Genomic DNA, 21,396 nt, shown 5'->3' with positions numbered 1-21,396 from the left:
GTTTAGTGGTCCACAAATAAGCGGTTTGGAGTTTGTTTGGTTTGGAGTTTGTTTAGACAATCAGGACATTTTTTGGAATGAATTGGATAATGATATTTCTTATATCCGATGATTAAAGTTTGGATTAACTAAGTTCATAGTGTGGCCTAGTCGTAACTAGCGAAAACAGTGATTCGATCCTAATCACCTTAAACCGTTGGTTTCTTGAGATAAATGAGTAATTAAGTCAATTTGGTTTGTTAATTAAGATCTGACCTCTAGTTGTCCTGGCTTTAGGTAGGTCTTTATTTAATTGCATTTATCTTGATTGGCCAGTAATAAGTTGGCTAGATTTGTGCCCTAGATGAACAAATCACGAGGCTAGGCTCGAGGTTTAAATGATCAGGTGAATTCGTTGGCTTCCTACGGTTGATTAATCATATTTATGCGGTTCTTTACTGGTACCCCCGTGAATAGGCTCACCACAATCGTTAAGGGTCAGTAAGTGACAACGTAAGCTAATTATAATGAAAATTTTCAAAAATTTTTGAAAATCCAAAATAGCGAAAATCTAGGACGTTACAGAAAGCTCCTCCCACATGATGAATGGTCCATATCAAAAAGGGCCCACATAATGCACAGTCCATAGCAAAGGTGGGCCCCACATGATAAATGACCTACATCAAAGTGTGGGCCAACATGGACTATCCACGTTAAATGGGCCCCACTTAATGGACAATCCACATCAAAGGTGGGACCCATATAATGGGTGGTGGACATTAAGTGTGGGCCCACGTGATGGACGGTCACATCAAAGGTGCGCCCACAAGATGAACGATCCGTATTGAAGGAGGCCCACATAATGAATGGTCCATATCAAGGTGTCCCACATAATGGATGGAGTGGGCCACACATGATGGATGGCCCATATAAAAGTGTGGTCCCTCGTGATGGATAGTCAACATTAAGTTGGCCCCACCTAATCCACATCTAAGGTCTCACATGATGGATGACTCATATCAAAGTGGTGTAACATGATGGATGTTCCATATGGAAGTGTGCCCCATATGATAGATGGTGGACATTAACAGTAGGCCCCACATGATGGACAATCCACTTTGAAGGTCCACACAATAGACACATCAAATGTGGATTGCATGTAGTGGGAGATTAATGTAATGGAGTTGTTGTAATCTTTAAAAATGACATCAACTACTCTTAAAAAGGCTCTTATTTAAATGTTTTACCAAACATATTTCTTTCATATATGAGCAATTTTTTGCTTTAAAAACTTGATTTTACCATACAAGCTTATTAAAAACAAGAGTTAGAATAAAATAAGCTTATTAGAGTAGCTCTTATTTGAAAAGCTCTTATTAGATTAGAGTACGCATGCCAAATGAGCCTAAAGTATCTGCTAGTGTAAGCAGCTGCAGGATGTACATGAAATAGGTAAGCAAGTTTTGGGAAATAATTTAAGAGAGTGGGGTTTTTGGTCCATAGCTGAAAAGGTTGCTAGACATGTGAGAAATTCCCTATGATAAAGGGATTTTTTTAAACCACAAAACACCTTAAGATTCAGAGTTTACCAAATAGTGCCTCTAAAACCAATACAACTCCAGTGAGCTCCCATAATCAAGCCAATGCCTGCGAGTTGTCAGCTCTATCTTCAACAAGCTTGCAGTTAGACATTTCTTCTCCCATTGCTTAAGAGCTCATGGATTTATATTCCATTTCACTTTCTATTGAAAGATCTTTTCACATTCCCCTCGGAGAACTGCTTCACTATCGGTCACCGGAAGCATTTAACCTTGTAAGGTAGTCCTTATCATCTTTTTATGTTCATCCAAAGTATTTAGTCCTATAAGGTGGTCCTTATTTATCCATATAGAATTCCAAGTGTCCTGATACCTTCTTTTTTTTCCTTTTCTTTTTAAATTTTTACACACGCATTCACAACCCACATACACTCACACTACAGTACTACTTCACAACGGGTATTGAACCTATGACCTCGTGTTGAAACTCTTGTGAATCTACCACCAAGGCATGAGTAAGGACCTGTCACATGCTACTCAGATTCGAATGTTGGCTAGTGATGCTTTCAACTACTATCATCTAACCCGTCTAACAGATGCATGCTAATATAATTATTAGGTGAACAAAAAATATGGACGATATGATGATAAGGTAAGGTAATTCATAAAATACAATATACACCACTCAAAACATCCAAATTGATTTGTATTCTATTTAATGACTCAATTGGTCTGATTTTTTGTTCATATGATCTCTGTAATGGGTTGCATATGTTAGATGACTTGGATGTTATACACATACCACATGAGTGTATTGAACTTTTTTTTAAAAGAGAAATTTAGACAAATGTATTTGTATAATTTCCTTCCTCAAAAAAGCTCATCGGAATAATATCTAATAAATTTAAAATGCATTTATAAAGAAGGTTATTTTACATGTGAAATTAAATATAATTAACAGTGAGAAATTTTGTCACTGCGAATCTCGGCCTTTTTCTTAGAATGATTGACAACGAGCACTGACAAATATAGCAGGTGGCATTTAGGTAAGTCTGAACCGTCCAAATATTGGGTCCCAATTTAGATTTCTTCTAAATCCAAAAATACACTGGTTGGACTACCTAAATGAAAAATCGGTGGACATTTAGTGAACATACCAAATGAAAAAAAATAGTGAACGGTGCGTGTTAAACAATTAAATTCCCATTAATAAAATATTAGGAACCTTAAAAGCTACAGCTGATGACCTGCCCACAGTGGATCTCTCAATTTGGACAGTTTTATTTAATTTAATTTATGCCATGTTTATAATTTCTAAGCACCTGCATATAAACCACTCTACTGTGCCAGAGTTTTAAATATGGCGACTTACCTTCCACCCCGGCACAAGCGATATAGGTGGGGGACCTGATCGTGGGGCCCACCTATGCATTCCTTGTATATCTACGCCGTCCATCCGTTTTGCCAGCTCATTTAATGGCAGAAGTCCAAAAATGAAACAGATACGAATCTCAGGTGGACCACACAACATGAAACAGTAGTGAATGACTATTAAAATCTTCTTTTTTTCTTGGGCCAGAAAAGTTTTGTATCAAGCTGATATTTGTCTTTTCCCTCAAGCCAGGTCATGGATTGGGGAGATGCACAACACATACACCGAGGTGGGTCCCATGGCCAGGGTACCATCCACAAACCTAGTTCCCGGCCCGATATAGTTTTAAATATTCAAATAGGTTACCCTTCAATAAGTATTATGATATTCAAATATTTAATATAAGGTTGAATGCCAGGTGCGATGCCCAATCATCAACTGGAACAGTTAATTCAATAGTACCGTTGGAGCAAATCATGGTACAACAATCTACCCGTTGATGGGGACCAACAACCGTCCATTATTATTTTAAAATAGGGCTGTCAACAGGCCGGGCCTGGGGTAGTTCTCAGCCTTATGGACGCGGATTGCATCTACCCCCGCCCATACGGTAATCCATTCGGGCAGGGCTCTGTGGGGTCCACCGTAATGTAAGTATTTTATCCACACCGTTCATCGCTTTTCTCATATTATTTTAAGGCATTATACAAAAAATGAAGCAGATACACAGCTCCATAGGACCACATCATAGGAAGCTACAGTGATAATGACACCCACCGTTGAAACCTTTCTAAGGGCCACCATGGTGTTTTTTTACCACCCAACCTATTAATAAGGTCATGCAGGCTTGGATGAAGTGAAAACATAAATTTCATCTTGATCCGACACTTCTCCAGCTCCCAAGAAGTTTTTAATGGCGGACGTTCAATCCCCACTTTGTGGTCCACTTAAGCCCTGAAATTACCTCAATTTTTTGTTCATATCTTAAAATAATCATATAAAAACGATTAACGGTGTGGATAATATACTTATATTACGGTGGGCCCCACAGAGCCCTGCACGGTAGGATCTGATTTCCAGGCCCGAGACCGGCCAATTGATACCCCTATGTAAAAATCATGAGTTAGCGATCTTCCAATGCATTCTTTTTGATACAATACGATGTACTTAACACCAGCTCTCTCTCTCTCTCTCTCTCTCTCTCTCTCTAAAGTCCTCTTTTATCGAATTTGTGACTTAGGGGTCATTTGGCACTATGGATTTAGAGGGATTTGAGGGCATTTCAAATCCCCTAATTGTTTGGTAGCATAAAGTAACTGGGGGTTTCAAATCCACAGTGAGAGCTTAGATTACACCTAAATTCATTTCAATAATTGCATGGGTAACATGTTTGTCACTGTACTGTTATTCTATTGGGCACATGGCCCACTAATGATATCCAAAAACAATTAGATTATTAATGACGTCACCATTAATTACTTTAATATAATGATCAACACCGTCCAAACATCATCCATGTAAATCAATGGTTAAAAATTATTGGTTAGTCACTCAATGTGATCTTATGTTTGTGGCCTATTTGAGACTTGGAATTTCATCATTTTCTGCAAGAGTATATATTTCAACGGGCTTATTACAACCATTGTGTCAAAAATTGCATAAGTTCACTAATTAGAGATTAAAATTGATTTAGTAATTAAATTCAAACCCCTACAAATATACTATAAATAGCTACTTTTGGATTAAAGTTGATTCTCAATCTATGGTGCCAAACACAGCAAGAGGATTCAAATTCAGGCGGTTCCAAAGCCAGGGGTTTCAAATACACGCTCCCAAACAGGCCCTCACACACTCGCCTTTATTCATGCCTTTATTCATCTACTGTTCCGCTCACTAGATAAGAAGAGGAACACAGCATCTGTCATCACCCCCTTTATTCATCTACTGCACCACTCTCTAGATAAGAAGGGGAACACGGCATCACTTACAGCACTTTCCTCTGCCGGGGACATGGACTAAATGAAAACGACAGAATATTGATTTGATGCACATGATTTTTGCATCATGGCTCGTCCCTTAATTGTAGGAAAGAGTTTATGGTCCTGATTAATGATTAGGCATTTCATGTTTCAATTAAGACCTTTAGGGTTGCTAGGTCAGCAGAAATACTAAAATGGCCCCCCATGTTTGGTGGTGCTTGGGTTGAGGGCTCGAGTGACTTGTCCCAAACTGTCAACCATAGTTCCAAAACTCGACTAATATGGAGCCAGGTCAGGTTGACTCTGATACCCAAATCGACTTGACTCATTTTTTAAAAGTAATGATAAGATTAGAAATGATATAGGTACATAGCAAGCTGGTTAACCACATTTGGGTCCTTACACTTACTCCAATGGTAGACTCTTAGGAGTTTTAACACCTGGTTAAGGGTTTGAGTACCCATAGGTGGTGAAATCCCACTATGGCGTGAGTGTGTGAGGGTGTGTGTTCGTGGGTTAAAAAAAAAAAAAAAAAAACCGACATTTGCCCATGGTTAGAAAAAACTTTGTTTCGAAGTCAGTATTTCTGAAAAGAAAGCTTTTATTATAATTAAAAGTTTTCAATAAAAAATATTTTTTTAGGGCAATGAAAGAGAGAGAGAGAGAGAGAGAGAGAGAGAGAGAGAGAGAGAGAGAGAGAGAGAGATTGGTGGTCATCACCCATTGATAAAAATTGAGTAGAAGGTGAAAACTTTTAGTAGAGAGGGACTAATTTATATGTGGATTACTTTAAAAGGAAGCATTTGAGAGAGGCAAAGAACACCATTCAACTATCAATATATGTTGTTCTTATTCTACAAAAATACACAAATTATAATTATTTTAATTAAAATTTTATATTTGATCCTATTTATATATAATATATAAACACATATAGCCATTTGTTTCACTATTTTTTAGGCCAAAATGTATTAAACTATGACTTCTCATTCTCTGAATTTTTGGGGTTTCCATTCCTCTCTCTCTCTCTTTCCATTCCTCTCTCTCTCTCTCTCTCATACACACAGCTTTGGGCATTTAATGTGGAGCATTCCTGTGTTTTGAGTGAACCATTCCATTCCAGGTTAAAGATGGTATGGCTGGCCAGTCCAATCTTCTTGATTTTGGGGATGGGACCCATACACACGGTGACCCACGGGCGCGGATTAGATACTGACAAGGTCAGTATCCAAATGGCTACTGAAGTGACGTCACCAAGCTCTGTGGACCCCACCATGATGCATGTGTTGTATCCATACCGTCCATCCATTTGGAGAGATCATTATATAGCATGATAAAAATAATGAGATAGATCTAAAGTTCAAGTGGACCCCACCATAGAAAACAGTGGGGACAGTGACACCCACCATTCAAAACTTCTTAGGGGCCACGGAAGTTTCTGATCAAGCTTATATATATTTGTTTCACTTCATCTATGTATATGTTAACTTATGAATAGGTTGGATCTAAAAACTACATCATGGTGGGCCCTATAAATGTTTCAACGGTGGGTGTGACTGATCCCACGGTTTTCTATGGTGGGTCCACTTGAACTTTAAATCTATCTCATTCTTTTTCTCATGCCATCAAATGATCTCTACAAATGGTTGGACGGTATGGATACAACACATGCATCATGGTGGGGTCCGCAAAGCTTGGTGACGTCACTTCAGTAGCGATTTGGCTACTGAACTTGTCAGTATCTAATCCGCGCCCGTGACCCACCAAGCCAACCATCCCGATCAAGTGCCACACAGTAAACATTGCACAAGTCCTGTAACCATAGAAAGTTGGACTAGAATGGAAAATCCAACAACAAACCTTAACAAATGATATAGATTACATCTGTGATGAAACTGTAGGCACTCCGACCCTATAGACCTTTCCACACTGGACTTGCTTTTTATATTCCTACAATTGATCTCATGGTTTGGGCAAAATCCTAACCATTGGATGGATCATTCTCAAAACTCTTGCAGATCAGAACAAATCTGAGCTGCAGATACTGGGACTTTTCATAGTTGATTACTGTATCTCTTCCTATCTATCTATTTACAGGCCACTGGATCGAAAGGTTAGTATCTGATCAGCTGATCGATCAATCAAGAATTTTGCCCATTGTTAATCTACAATGAGAAAACATTCACAAAAGAATCCAATGATAATTAGCTGGGACTTCACGCAAGCTGAAGCAACCCTTCCGAGAAGGATCCCGATGTGGAGTGTGCGCAAGATCTAGACTGTTCATCAGACAGGACCTGCCACCTCTGTGCCAAAGCCCTAAAACCTTACATCTGTGCTCATAATGATGACAGGGCTGCCTGACTTTCAGCAGTGGGGCATTACACAATGAGGCCAACCTGCTGAACCCAGACCTCAAAAACCTTTCTAAGTTGTCGAAAATAGGTTGGGGTCACGATCTGATGAACGGCCTAGATCTTACACAGATTGTCAAGTTTGTTGGAAACTTTATTTTCTGCAGGGAATCATCAAGGTATACTTTTGGCTAAATTTAGACAAGAATCTTACAAAAATCTCCATAGTGAAAACAAATCAAAATTTTGTGGGGCCCAAAACTGTTATCAGCGGTTAGGATTTCACAGAAGCGAAGAAAGGGTGTTTGTTTGTTTCAATTATAGACAGAAGTTAGCAAAGGCAGTATATACAAAAATCTATTTCTTTGCCAAAAGGCAGTGAATTTATTTTCTTGAGAGAGAGAGAGAGAGAGAGAGAGAGAGAGAGAGAGAGAGAGAGAGAGAGAGAGAGAGAGAGAGAGAGAGTACTTAGTATTCTCAGGCTTTCTTCTGCTTAACAGGAGGTGGGAAGATAAACCGGAAAACCCAAGCAGCAAGAATCGCTCCAATGAAGGGGCAAATCCAGTAAACATAGAACTGCTCCCATGTATTGTGGGATTTATTGAGATATGCCCAGCCAAACGCCTGCAATAAACCATGAATTTTGTTTTTTAAGTTGCTAAAATTAAATTTTATTTTTTTTTTAAAAGAAAAAAGAAAAAAAAGAAGGTATACAGCAAGAATAAGCATCAAGAGCAGTGACAGAAAATGCGACAATGAACTTGTTGCATGTTGCATTCAATGCACAAATATAGAAGCTGCAAGTAACCCAGGTCTCTACATGCAGGCAAACGTGAAAATCTGAGACACCCATGAGGTGGGCCACACCAAGTAGATGCATGGCCCAAAAATCACAAAATGTACAAAATAGACAGACAACTAGAAAATTAAATTTGTTTCAGCAGGTCCATTTGTTTTCTATGTTTTGGACCATCTCATGAGTATCAGACATGGGCTATACGGCCCCCTGATGAACTGCTTAGTTCTCAAAAGTGTGCGCAGCTGTTCTTCACCACTAACAATAATGTCTGGAAATTTACAGCAGCAGCACATGTGGTCTGAAATGGTCTGGCAGATATGAAGCTGTCCAGTAATCTAGCCGCTTGAAATTTACTTGTGCATTGATACACTTTCAGATCATTCATCAGGTCAATCCCTAGGTGAAATTCCCAAATTGATTCTTCGATGAGTAATTTTCCCCCTTTACTTTCGATTAATAGAGTGTCTGCATGAATTTCAACCTATGAACGGAATTCTTGAAAAAGGCATTTTTATTTTTCAAACTATTTACAAAATCACAAAAAAATTGAATTACACCAACCAAAGTCGATCGGTCTACACACTCAAAAACATAACACTTACATAGAAAGTAAATGGTAAAACAGAAGAAATTCGGATTTCACCTATTTCATCCATTTTTCACTTTGGAAATCAAAACTTTCTTACTTCAAATCAATTTCAGTGCATCAACATCATGCACAGACTTGGATTTCAACTTGTTTTTGTTAAGATCTCTTGAAAAACAAAACAAATTTATCAAAAGAAATTTTAATTTTTCTCACTTTTGGAGTTCTGGCTCAAAATCCCTCTCTGATAGTGATTTCTCTACCACAAATCGTGTTTTTGATCCAGAAAACTCAAGTGTACTTAGTCTAGTGCCGATATATCACAATAAATTAGCTATTGTGATATATCTTCAATATACTGTAAAATGTGTATTCCATGCCAGTTTGGTATGGAACGCTCACCGATGCAGAAAATATCGGCGATGATGAACCATTTCCTCTACTGATGATTATTGATAGTCCTCGCAGTCCAGTTCAAGATCAGTCCAAGCCTGTTGAAAAGCAGTTGAAGGTGTACACTAGGAGGAAAGACAAGGCCCTCAAGAGTCGCTCATTGATCATCACCTATCCTCGAACTCGATACCTTTGCTTTTCTCACATGAGTTTCTGATTGCTCTTTGGAAGGCAAAACAGTCATACATCTCATCCCCATCAGTAACTGGGTCACATACACACTTTTCTACTTCGACGACTCTACTTCGGATCCTAACGCTGTAGATGCCCTGACCATCACTAAAACGAGATGATGGCCTCAGAGAAATAAGAAACTTGGGATCTACACTAAAGTTGCTGGAAGGTAAGCATGCAGTGGGCTGCAAATTGGTGTTCACCATAAACATAAGCATGATGGATTAATAAAGTTCATATGAAGCGCATCTAGCCGCAAAGGGATTCAGTCAATGGTATGGAGTCGGTTATCACGAGACATTTGCCCAGTTGCCAAATTGAACTCTCCAACTACATATAGCCCTTAACAACAGTTGGTTGTAGAGAATGCATTTCTTTACAGATATTTTAAAGAGGAAGTATACATGGATCCTCCACCTAGTTTGAGTCTCAAGACTCAATGGAAGAATGGGAAGCTGTGCATGTTGAAAAAGGTCATTTAAGGGTTGATACAGTCCCTTTGGGCCTGATTTGATAAATTCAAGCTATGATCTCAAAGATTGGTTTTCCGAGTAAGACAGATCACTAGCAGCCTTCCCACTATACTAACCATATGCGTCGATGATGAGCTTTGCTAAGCGCACATGGATGTGCAATAAAGCTCATATGCACGCCAGAAATGTACCAGCATGGCACTTGTATGGGATATAATCTATCAATCAGGTTGGTCTGACCTACATGTTTTCCCAAAAATAAAATCTTGTCCAATCAGCATACGGGCCCCAATATTGGAAACAGGTAGATGGGTTAGAAAACTTCAACCAAGTTTTTCAAAGTGGTACATTTGTTTTGCAAACTGTGACCCACCTGACCCGTGGGTCAACCTGGTTCTTGGGGCTGGGCATCAATGTAATGGCGCCATTTTGAAGGATGAATTGGATCTTAGACCTATTCTGCCATGTTAGCATGTGTGGCATGTACATGAGCTTTATTGCACACGCATTTGGGCTTACCAAAGCTCGTTGATGATACAGTTCTCTTAAGATGCAGTGATACTGAGATTGAAAATGTTAAAGCCTTCAAACTTTGATATCAAGAATTTGGGGGCCCTTTAAAAGTACTTTATTGGGATTGAAGTCGCAAGGTCAAAGCACAGCATCTTTTATTTCCTAAAGAAAATGTGTTACATCTCCTCAATGTTGCAGGCATGTTGGATGCTAGGCCATCTAATGCTCCTATTGAAGTGAATCATCATCTCCATGATAAACAATCCAAAGTTTGGATCACGCTGGGCTCTGTCATTGAGATTATGGAAGGGTGAAATAGTGGTTCTTCTAAGCCTCAAGGTAAAGCACTTTGGATGAAATTGCCCCATGGCATAATGCAGGAAAATTGGAAAGAAAGGAAGAAAATAAAAATATTAAAAGATAAGAAGTTTTCATTGCTGTCCTTGCATACTGAAGTAAATGTTTCCCTTGCCTCTTAGGGAAGCTATTTACATGTTTTCCATGGGGATTCCTCTATCCAATGTTCTTCATGAATGGAATCGAGTCAATGAAGATTTTCAACGAGGTTCCTTAATTACTACTCAGTGCTCTCCCTGCTTAAGTATTTGGAAGCTTAATGCAAATGGCAGCTCTCTTGGAAATCACGAGGAGTCGGGGATTGGAGGTATCTGTTAGCAAGGATTGAAAATCAATATTGGTGAACTGTAACAGTCACCACTGAAACCGGGTAGTCTAATCCAGTATCGCCCTATATCAAGCCATTTCAGGCTGATACAGTCATATATTTGTTTGGAAAAAAAAAAAAAAAAAAAGATCTCTGTATTGGGCAATACATACCAATTCCAAATGATACTTTTAACTCTTCGCATGGTACAGAATGTTAGGCAGTTGACGAACAACACATTCATCGGATGAGCATAGATGAAATGAGGATGTTGAGAAGGATGCATGGCAAGACAAGGATACAATTATACATGAATGCATTCAAGGGAATTTAGGAGTAGCACCAATAGGTAATAAGATGAGGGAAAGTAGACTTAGATGGTTTGGTCATGTGCAACGGAGACCAAAAACTTCGCAGGAGTGAGTTGGTACAAGTTGAAGGCTCTAAAAAGGCAAGGGGAAGGCCCAAAAGTATGTAGGTGGAAGTAGTAAGAAAAGACATCAATGACCTATGGTCTAACTTAAGCTATGGTCCTCGATAGAGTGGAATGGCAGAAAAAGATTAATGCAGTAGACCCCGACTAGTTGTGAGAAGGCTTAGATGCTTTAACCGACTTTGTTGTTCTCTCATTCTCATCGCAAAGGGTATCAACAATTATATAAGAGCTGAAACCATGGCGGTTAAAATCAGGATTGAGCTATTTGCTGATTGTTTCGGTGGCTGGCTCATTCTTAAAGGACACTCCTTGGCCATTGCATAGGCCTTTGGGAAGGTCCCTCCTTGGATTCTACCCTTCATTCTAAATGAGATTAGAATGCAATGCCATTCTTTATACGTTACCTTTAATCTTCTTTGGAGAGAAGCCAATTGCCTTGATGAATCTTGTTTCCTTTTCCATTTGTCATTTTTATTAATTAGGGGTTAGCACATATGAGAGAGAGAGAGAGCATACGGGGGAAGGGCACAGGCTACACAGAGATAAACAGTGTGCAGGCTACTTGCAAAGAGGGACTGACCTACACAGAAAGAGATCCGCATGTAGCAAGAGAGGGATGTAGCCGACAAGCAGAGAGAGATTAGTATGAGCTACACGTGGAAAGAGGGTGTTATGCGAGCTTTTTGTGGGTAAAATATATAAGCCATTTAATAGATTTTTGTGGGCAAAATCCAAACCCTTAGTTGTTAGGAAGCCACACCTCCAACTTAAAAAAATATCCATGGCTCTATTTAAAATGTCTTCCCGTGTCCTTTAATATTCAAAGTTCGTCGCTCTAGGAAAACTAATTGCGCAGGTAAAATGATCATCTCCGCTACATGCATCATATATATTAAGATAAAATTCGTTATTCAAAGAAAAAAAGTCATTTGACCAGCCTTGTGGACCATCTCAACCAACTAGTTACACTTAAAAAAGTTGACCATTGACCCATGGGGCCCACAAAAGCAGTCAATTTGGTGTTTTGAACAATCATGGGGCCCACATGATCCATGTGATCACATAGGTGGATTCATCAGCAGGATTAGTATCTGTGGTTTCCTATTTTTGAACAAATCAGTACTTGTTTTCCTTTTATATTTTGAAAATTGCCTGGCTAATTAAAGTTAGTTTTAGGAATTGAGGTAAATTGAGAAAGCTATTAACCAGTGTTGTAAATAGCTTCGCTATTTAGCATATAGCTTAGCCTAAAAGCCACATAACTCATGAAAATACCTTAAATAACGGGTAGCCTATGCTACATGCTATATGGCTTACACGAAGTTATTTTTCACTAAAACATTAAAGTCAATTCATGTTTTCAAAGATTTGTTATATTTTCATTTATAAAAAGAAATTAGTTAATTTTTTCAATTATTACAGTATTTTTTTTTTGAAAGATGAAGTAATAGTATTGATCTTTTCCTATTTATCAATTATTTCAGTTAGGTTGCTTAGTCTTTACCTTTATACTTAATCTTTGCCTATTTTTCCTATTATTTCAGCTATGTTTGGTCGCACCAAATGTCATTAAATTTCATTCTTAATCAGATTGATTTGGTGCAAAATATCATGAAATTTCTTGATATTTGGCACAATCAAGCACAACCTTAATTAAAAATCTAGAAGTAGCATGTAGAAGTGATTGCAGTATTGATGGTATTTATCGACATCGCACTCATAGTTGTTGGCTGCATGCTAGTTATGATCCCTACTCTGTTAAAGTCTCAAATACAGTAGCTATGGCTACCAACTGATGAGAGGGTTTGTGATGGGTTTTGTTCATGAAGAAGAAAAAGTAAGGGGCTGTTTGGATCATAGATATGAATATCAATATCATATCAGTCGATACGACCGCATCGTATCCATATCGACACGAGATGATATGCGATACGAGGCCGTATTGGCCCGATACGAAAAAATTAACCCAATATAGCCAATACATGCCGATATGCCCATAAAGGCCCAATTTTGTTTTTGTTTTTGTTTTTGTTTTTTTTTTTTTAATTTCACTCTCCTTTTTTTCTTCCTTTTTTTTTTTCATTTAAACCATGGAAGAAGCTTAAAAACTCATTTTAGGCTAGATCTAGACCTATTTTAGGATCAAAACAAATGATTTGAAGGAATTTGTCAAATCGAAGAGAAGTAGACCATTATGGGAAAAATCGGAAAGAATGGTAAACTTTCATTTTCTTTTTTATGTTTTCTTCTTTTTGTTTTATTTCAATCATGGGCCCTAGTTCACCAAATCATGCTTAAGAAGGTTCAATTGTCCAAAATGAATTTCTAGATCCATGGATTCATCAAGATGGTAAAAAGAGTCGAATAGTTGTGATCAATGCAATTATGTATGATCCAAAAATAAAAAATAAAAAATCATGGAAAATGTTATGCTTGCTTTGTTTATACTGTTTTTCTGCGAGATGCTAGAAATTGCTTGTATCCCATTCCTAGTAATAGTATGTATATTGCGAAGAAGACTACTTGATCCCCCCTTCTTTTTTTAATCAAAATGGGCATGTTGTGACTATGCCAGGCCTCCCATCGGGAGATTGTAAATGCAATGCAATGCATCAATAGTTTTTTTGTACCTAATAGAATTGAATTCTAATAGATAATAGGCATAAGTAGGAGGAGAATACACGCGGATAAATGAAAGGAACAAATGATTCTAGGAGCGATTACTCATCTTCCTAATCTTCCACACAAGAAAAGGGTGGAAAATTCCTTTTCTTGTGTGGAAATAATAATGATTCTTGATCCTGCTTGTCAAAGATTACTATTTATTTGATTTTCCAGTTTTATCGGAACTCGTTTGTTTAGATTCATAAGTAGTGGACAAACCTAAAAAAAGGGGTGGGAGTAAATTACCGAGCAAATAAAACTTCTTCAATGAACTAATTTTTATTTTTTATTTAAAAAAAAAAAAAAAGCAAACAACAAATGTAATGAGATCATCAATAAGGATTTGGATATGCGCAAAAATCCAAGATTTCATCTTTTCGCCCAGAGCATTAAGAGTCTTTTTTTTTTTTTTGCTTGAAATTTTCTTTTTTCTTTTTTATAGAGTAAGATCAGTATCGAAATGATTTGCAAGATGTCTCATCTATAGAAATTGATATTGTGTCATCCAGTCCAAAATATGAAAAAAAAGAAAAAAAAAGAAAAGATTGTTTGTTGAATATCTTATTATTTTCTTTTTTCCTTAATTCTTTGACTTAAAAAAATAAAAATCTGACCAACATGGGCTGATACGGCCCTGATACCAATACATATGACGCCTTATCGTATCATTTTTCTGTTGAGCCAATATGCCGACCGATACCGACATTCAGAACCATGGTTTGGATACAACAAATTTATTTATTTATTTATTTTTGTTATGGTTAAAAAAGGACTGGAACTAAAAATAATAGTTAAACTTCGTTATGTACAAAATTTTAACCCTGTTTGGCAAACATGTGTTAATATGGAGAATTTTGAACTCCATTTAAAAAATAATGTATTTTTCTAGAATTGAAATTTAATACACAAAGTATCATCCATCAGGCATTCATGAATCTGACAGTTAAAAAATGATTTTTACAATTTTATGTTTGTTTATGATCCATCTAAAGTGGACACACTATTTGGACAGTCTAATTTGAGAGACATATTTGAGTGTTGACATATGCAATCACATATGCCATTTTAACTGCATACACCGCATATATCATAGTGCCGTATGCAATTTTAGACCATTGGGCATTTGTTTGCGACCGCATACGCCATAAGTATGTGATTATGCCATCACATGGCTGAACTTCTTTTTTTTTTTTTGCCTTTTCTTTGATCTTATCCTACCTTAATCATCTCTACTAATCCTCTTTGATTCATCTTTCTTTATAAATGAAGGAGTTCCTCAGAGAAAATACACATTGAAATGGAAACTATTGAGAGAATAAAGAGAAATAAAAGCAGGTTTACATTTGTCCATTGGCTCCGCTCATACAATAAAAAAACATCGATAGTGGGCATATGTAACTATGTTGGATTGCTGGAAGAAGGCCATGCATATGCTGTCTTTATGAGTGAGCCTGTTTTTGTCAATGCCCAACCCTTATAAATAAATTAAAAATAAAAATTAAAAGTGATACCAGCAGTGGTAGCCATGGCCACCATCACCAAACAAAGAGACTGACATCCATGGCTCACCACTGCTAGATCAGCAATGTGAGCTGCTGCCGTAGCAAGTTGCTGCTAATTGCATGCAACAAAATCCCCTCCTCATCCCTTTCCTTTGTTCAAATCCAATTGCAATCGGCTACCGGCCACAGCTGGCTCCCATGGCTGCTAGCTGCAACCATAGCCCACAACCGTGGCAGCTGGCAGCAGCCAGCACTCATGGCTATTGGCTGCATGCTGGTGATGATTCCTGCTCTATTGAAGTCTCAAATGTGGTAGCTATGGTTATCTAGTGATGAGAGGGTTTTTGGTGGGTTCTTTCCATGGAGAAGAAACACTATGGGGCTGTTTGAATACGACAATTTTTTTTCTTATGGTTAAAAAAAGATCAGAACAAAAGATAATAGTTATATTTAGTTTTGTACAAATTGTTAACCCTGTTTGGTGAACACGTGTTAATATGGAAGAATTTTGAACTCTGCATTAAAAAAAAAAAATGTACTATTCAGGGAATTGAAATCAAATACACAAAGTATCATTCATCAGGCATCCATGAATCTGACAGTAAAAAATGACTTTTACGATTTTATGTTGGTTTATGATCCATCTAAAGTGGGGCCTACTATATAGTTTAATTTGAGTTACATATTTGAGTGTTGTCATATGCCATCAGTTGAGGTTCTACTGGTGTTCAAAATTCAGGCATCGTTCCTATGAGTGACCAAAAAGGAAATGGTTAAGACACAGTTCAACTAGTGAAGAAAAATAAAGATGGTCAATGCACAACAGAAAGACAAATGGAGGTAGTGATTGAGATATAGTTATGGAAGAGCTTATACATCTCTCTGTATGACATGTGCTATGGTCTCCAAAATCTTCAAGGGAAGAAGATTGGAGTACCAATGCTTCCATGACAACTTGCAAGCAGAAAGAGAGCATAAAAGTTGGACATCGATAACGGGTGCTGAGGGAATTACACGTCAACGATGATATTGGAGAAATTGAAGATGGATGTTGAGAGGCTTAAACTCACTTGGCGAAGGGGTTTTGAAATGAGAACAAAATCAAGGTAGCATACCATTGCTTGATTTCTTTTTCAGCCAATGATGACTAACACAGGTTTGGCTTGATGTAGTGTTGATGGATGTGTGTGATAAATCTGTGCGATGTAATACTCAGAAGGCCATTCTAATATGTTCTAGATCCTATGATCTGTAAATGTAAATTCCGACATGATCAAGAGGGATAGAAAGCAATTCGAGTTCCATCCTAATCCGATTGATGGAATGTATCAAATATCAGGTTTAATCATGAAGTGAGCCAAGGAGATTAAGCTATTGAGACCAATCGATACTTGTCCCCTAGGTAAGAAGATCAAAATTTTGACAGAGAATAGTGCAAGCAAAAACAACCACAAGAAGCGTAAGATGAAGAAGCACACCCCTATAAAACACATTTTGCAAGTCATATGGCTTGTCCAGTGGGTCCCACACATGGAAATGTGTGTTTATAAATTTTTAAAGAGATATTGATGGATTTTACCAGGAGTCCAAAATTAGATTGCTTTGATTGTCTTTAGTTAATACTTTCCAAGTATATGGAATCTTATGTCAAGTCATTAGCAATTTTTCAGTTTGGGAGATTAGTGTTTTCAGGGATCTTTAATAGTATATGTTAAATAAGAAAGGGATAAACATGAGAGAATAAAAGTAAGGGAGTCCATTTGTATACTATTTTGGGTTACTTCTTCACTCAGAATTATAGAGATTTTATGTCTTCTTAGATGTCATATGGCAATATAATTATAAATAAAAATAAATTTTCTTCAAGGGAATTCCTCCTCATGAAGAAGGTGAACACCCTAACCCCAGACTCCAAACATGCGTATGCAAAGGTTCAGTCCTCCTTTATCCATCTTCCATTATTGCTTGTGCAAAACCCTTCTACCCTAAGTCAGACTCCCCCAATGAGAAAATCCTAACACGGAGATTAGTGACCTGCAAGAAATGGGTGGCTCCCAAAGGAAATACGAGAATGGTCCCATTTTATAACTGAAAGAAGGCCAAAGATCCAATGCTGGGATCGTCCAATGTGGAAGATATTTGGAGCATGCTCATCCAACATGGGGACCACAAACTAATGACTGGATGGATCACTGAACCATGGACCCCAATTGCAGAAACTGAAAACCTAAGGACCATATGTATTTCCTAAGATAAAAGGATTTAAGGAACTTTACAAACCAAGTTTGTTCATCAATCCTAACACAGATCAGCGACCCAACAAAATGGGTGGACTGCCAAGGGAAATACAAGTATGGTTTGAATTCAACTGAAAAAATAAAGGCCAAAAATCCAAATGCTAGGATCATCCAATGTCAAAGATATTTTGGGTGTGTCCATCAAATACGGGGCAAAACAAACTAATGGACCAGATCACTAAAACACGGGTCCCACTGATAGAAACTAAAAACCTATGCATTTCCTACAGTCAAGGATTTGAGGAATTCTACAAACTAAGTTTGTTCTGTGATTTTTTTATTTTTTTATTTTTAAATAAAATAAAATGCATCCTCATAGACCATTTACACAAAATAAGGAGGCATATACATCAGCCATATATTTAGAAAGAAACATTTGCATTACAAGTAGGTTAAAGCCTTAGATTCACAAGCAACAGAAGACTAGGAATATGATAAGAAAAATCAATGAGAAGACGAAAGAAAGAAAGCAAGAAAATTCATAGAAGAAGAGGTCCAACTACTCACATTGACAGGATTCATGGATGGCCCAGTATAACCAGATCCTGCAACAATCATTGACATGGTCGAAACAGATAGCAGACATGTCTGCAACAGTACATTTTTGGGCCCCTTCTGGATTATGAGAAGAGCAGCAAAGCTTATTAAGAAGGTCAAGACACCTTCAGCAATGGCCCCAGTGTGCTGGTCGACTTTCAAAGAAGGTCCCACAAGCATATGTTTGTACTGTGGAGGCATGAATTCCATGATCGCCATGGCCCCACCAACTGCCCCAGCTGCCTGTTAATCGATACTAATAATAATGTAACTGCAATCAATACAAGTGTAGGAATCTCTCCATCCTTTAAGGGGGAATGTGAACGGCACTCACTCAAGTGACATGAAGAGGGGCTTAATCACACATGGAAATGCAACAAACATATGCAAGATCCAGACCATTCATCGGATGGGTGCCACAAAAAACTTGCCCTTGCCCAAAGATCGAGCTGGTCTAATCATTATGTTGGCTACATGCGTATGTTGAAAATCGACAAGTGGACCCATCAAATATTTTTAGGCTCCAACTGATTAATGGCCTAGATCTTTCTTAAGCTTGCCATGTCGGCATGCGAAGATGAGTCCACACTCCATCTCAATCTAGCAAGCCCCATCAGGCATCAGCAGCATTCATCCATCTTTTAAAAAGGATGAAACATGGGGAAGTTCAATTGAGAATATGAGATTCTGTTGGCCAGGCCTGCCTTCCAGCGATCCAGGCCGTTCATCTGATGCGCAACAGGAAACACCACAAGAAACTTCACCCATTGGATGATCCTAGCCGTCTGATTTGGGCCATTGATCGCGTTTTACCTGTTTTCTTTCTTGCTTTGATAAGTGGCAGTGTTCCACCAACAGACAGCTAGGATCCTCTGCAAACTGTACATGTGGGGCCCACATTCTAGTGTAATGTGGGCCCCACGGTGGATGGAAGATAACCCCCAGAATCTCCCCTTGTCAGATGATCCTAATCATCCGAATGTAGGTTGGAGGGGACGCGACTTGCCTGTGCCCCGGCTACATGAAGTTCCTGTGATCGGAAGCTATGTGGGGCCCACAGAGATTCCCATAACAAATCCAATCCGTCCATCAGTTTCTCAAGACCACAATATGATAAAAGTCCAAAAATCATTAAGACCCAAAACTCAGGTGGGCCACACCACACGAAACAGAAGGAATCGAAAGCGCACCATTGGAAACTTTGTGGGGGCCATCAGTGTGATATTTGTGCTTACAGCTAATCTGAGTGGTAATAACACTATGAACAGTTTGGATGGCATATAAAGATCATGGTCGGCTCCAGGAAGGTTTCAACGGTGGAAAATTCTGTTCTCACTGTTTCGTCTGGTGTGGCCTACCTGAGTTTTAAATCTTACTGATTTTTGGCATCCTATCCTATTGTGATCTGGAGACACTGATGAACGGAGTAGATCTGTCACGGACATCTCTGTGGGCCCACATAGCTTCCAAACACAGGAACTTCCCGTGGCCAGGTGGGCCCACCAGATCGAAACTGGGCCCCAACGACAATGATAGATCATCTCCATTTCTGTCCGTCAAATGCTGATAAATAAATAAATAAAAACATGGGGAATGGGGGATTGCTAACCTGTGCAGGGAGGCGCAGGCCGACAGAAACGAGGTCGTCGTGGACCCCACCAACGCCAGCAGCGTAGAAAGAGGCGGTGGCTGTGGGATTGAAGCTGGCGCCACCCAAGAGCTGGCCGAGGAGTGTGAAGAAGAAGACGATGAGAGAAATGAGAACGGTGTCGATAACGAGATTGGGGAGTGGGCCCACCAGATGATGGTCCAGATTGAGAGCTGACGCTATGATGGACGCCAAAACGCCTAGTCCGGAAACGCAGAACATCCACGTGAATGTGATGAGCCCATCGCAAATAGCCAGCTTCACCACACCCATTCTCTCTCCTCTTTTCCAACTTCGATTTTAACAACGCACCAGATGATGAAAAGAGAACGTACATAAGACCTTTTTAAAGATACTAAGGTAAGGGTCATAGTTCACCACCGCTGATTAGGAAACAGATGGGCTACTGGCTGATGGGCGGTGCTCTGTGGGACCCAAAATGATGTAGTTGTTTCATCCATTCCGTCCATATATTTTTATAGATCATTTTAGGTCATGAGACAAAAAATTAGGTATATTCAAATCTCAAATGGACCACGTTACAGAAACAGTTTTGAATGAACGTTGACCATTAAAACTTTTTGGGGGCCATAAAAGTTTTGGATCAAGCTGATATTTGTTTTTTCCATTCATCTAGGCCTGTGTGACCTAATCAACAGATTGGATGTCAAATAAACAGTACAGTGGGCCTTAGGAAGATTTTAATAGTGGATATCCAATCACTATTGTTTTCCTTTGGTGCGGTCCACCTGAGATATGTATCCCTTTAATTTTTGGAATATCTGTAAAAATGGATGAACGGCATGGATGAAACACATACATCCTGGTGGGATCCACAAAGCACCGACCACAGCCACCGGGCTAGTGGCAGGGGAGTACCCAATTCGTTTCCCACTTATTACGTCTGTCACTTGCACCACATCAAAAATCGGGTAAATCGAAAGCTTACCTAGGCGCATTGAAATCTTATCATGGCCCACTTAAGGTTTTGGATCGGAATGGTATTTTATTTCGCTATTACCCTTTTGAGATTAGCCTTACGAACGATTTGGATGGAGTATAAATGTACCAGTCGATCTTAAGAAAGTTTAAACGGTAACGCTCAAAATCCCTCTTGTTTGTTGTAGTCCGTACTGACGGTCTGGATTGACGTCCAACAAATGATACGTGGGCTCTACCCAACTGTTTCCCTATGGGAACGGGCAGCAGCTTTGAGTGGCCACCCCGTGATGTGTGAGTCTTATTCACCCCGTCTATCCATTTTTTCGTATCATTTTAAGATACAAGGCCCAAAATGAGACAGATCCAAGTCTCAAGTGGACCACACAGCAGGAAGAACTGGTGATAATGATTCTCACCATTGAAACTTTTATAGGGCGCATCATGATGTTTATTTGTCCTCCAACCTATTCATAAAGTTAGATAGAG

The 21,396-nt window shown here is 38.7% G+C and overlaps 1 protein-coding gene across 2 annotated transcripts; it reads right to left on the bottom strand.

The window, feature by feature from the left end:
• Positions 1 to 7,623: 7,623 nt before the first annotated feature.
• On the bottom strand, positions 7,624 to 20,271 carry LOC131254751 (aquaporin SIP1-1-like). Of its 2 annotated transcripts, none has more exons than XM_058255471.1 (3): positions 19,930 to 20,270; positions 18,291 to 18,563; positions 7,624 to 7,846 (listed from the first exon to the last, which is right to left on the bottom strand). In XM_058255471.1, exons 1-3 carry the CDS (start codon positions 20,239 to 20,241, stop codon positions 7,700 to 7,702), a joined length of 732 nt encoding a protein of 243 aa, XP_058111454.1. In that variant the 5' UTR covers positions 20,242 to 20,270; the 3' UTR covers positions 7,624 to 7,699. The 2 variants fall into 2 exon arrangements, with proteins under 2 accessions (XP_058111454.1, XP_058111455.1); XM_058255472.1 differs by lacking the exon at positions 7,624 to 7,846 and adding an exon at positions 16,023 to 16,234 and having other exon boundaries at positions 19,930 to 20,271.
• Positions 20,272 to 21,396: the final 1,125 nt, after the last annotated feature.

Source organism: Magnolia sinica, chromosome 9 (assembly GCF_029962835.1).
Source record: "Magnolia sinica isolate HGM2019 chromosome 9, MsV1, whole genome shotgun sequence".
In the NCBI taxonomy this organism is placed as follows: Eukaryota; Viridiplantae; Streptophyta; class Magnoliopsida; order Magnoliales; family Magnoliaceae; genus Magnolia; species Magnolia sinica.
The sequence above is the reverse complement of the archived record's forward strand: the minus strand, read 5'-3'. Positions and strand labels throughout refer to the sequence as shown.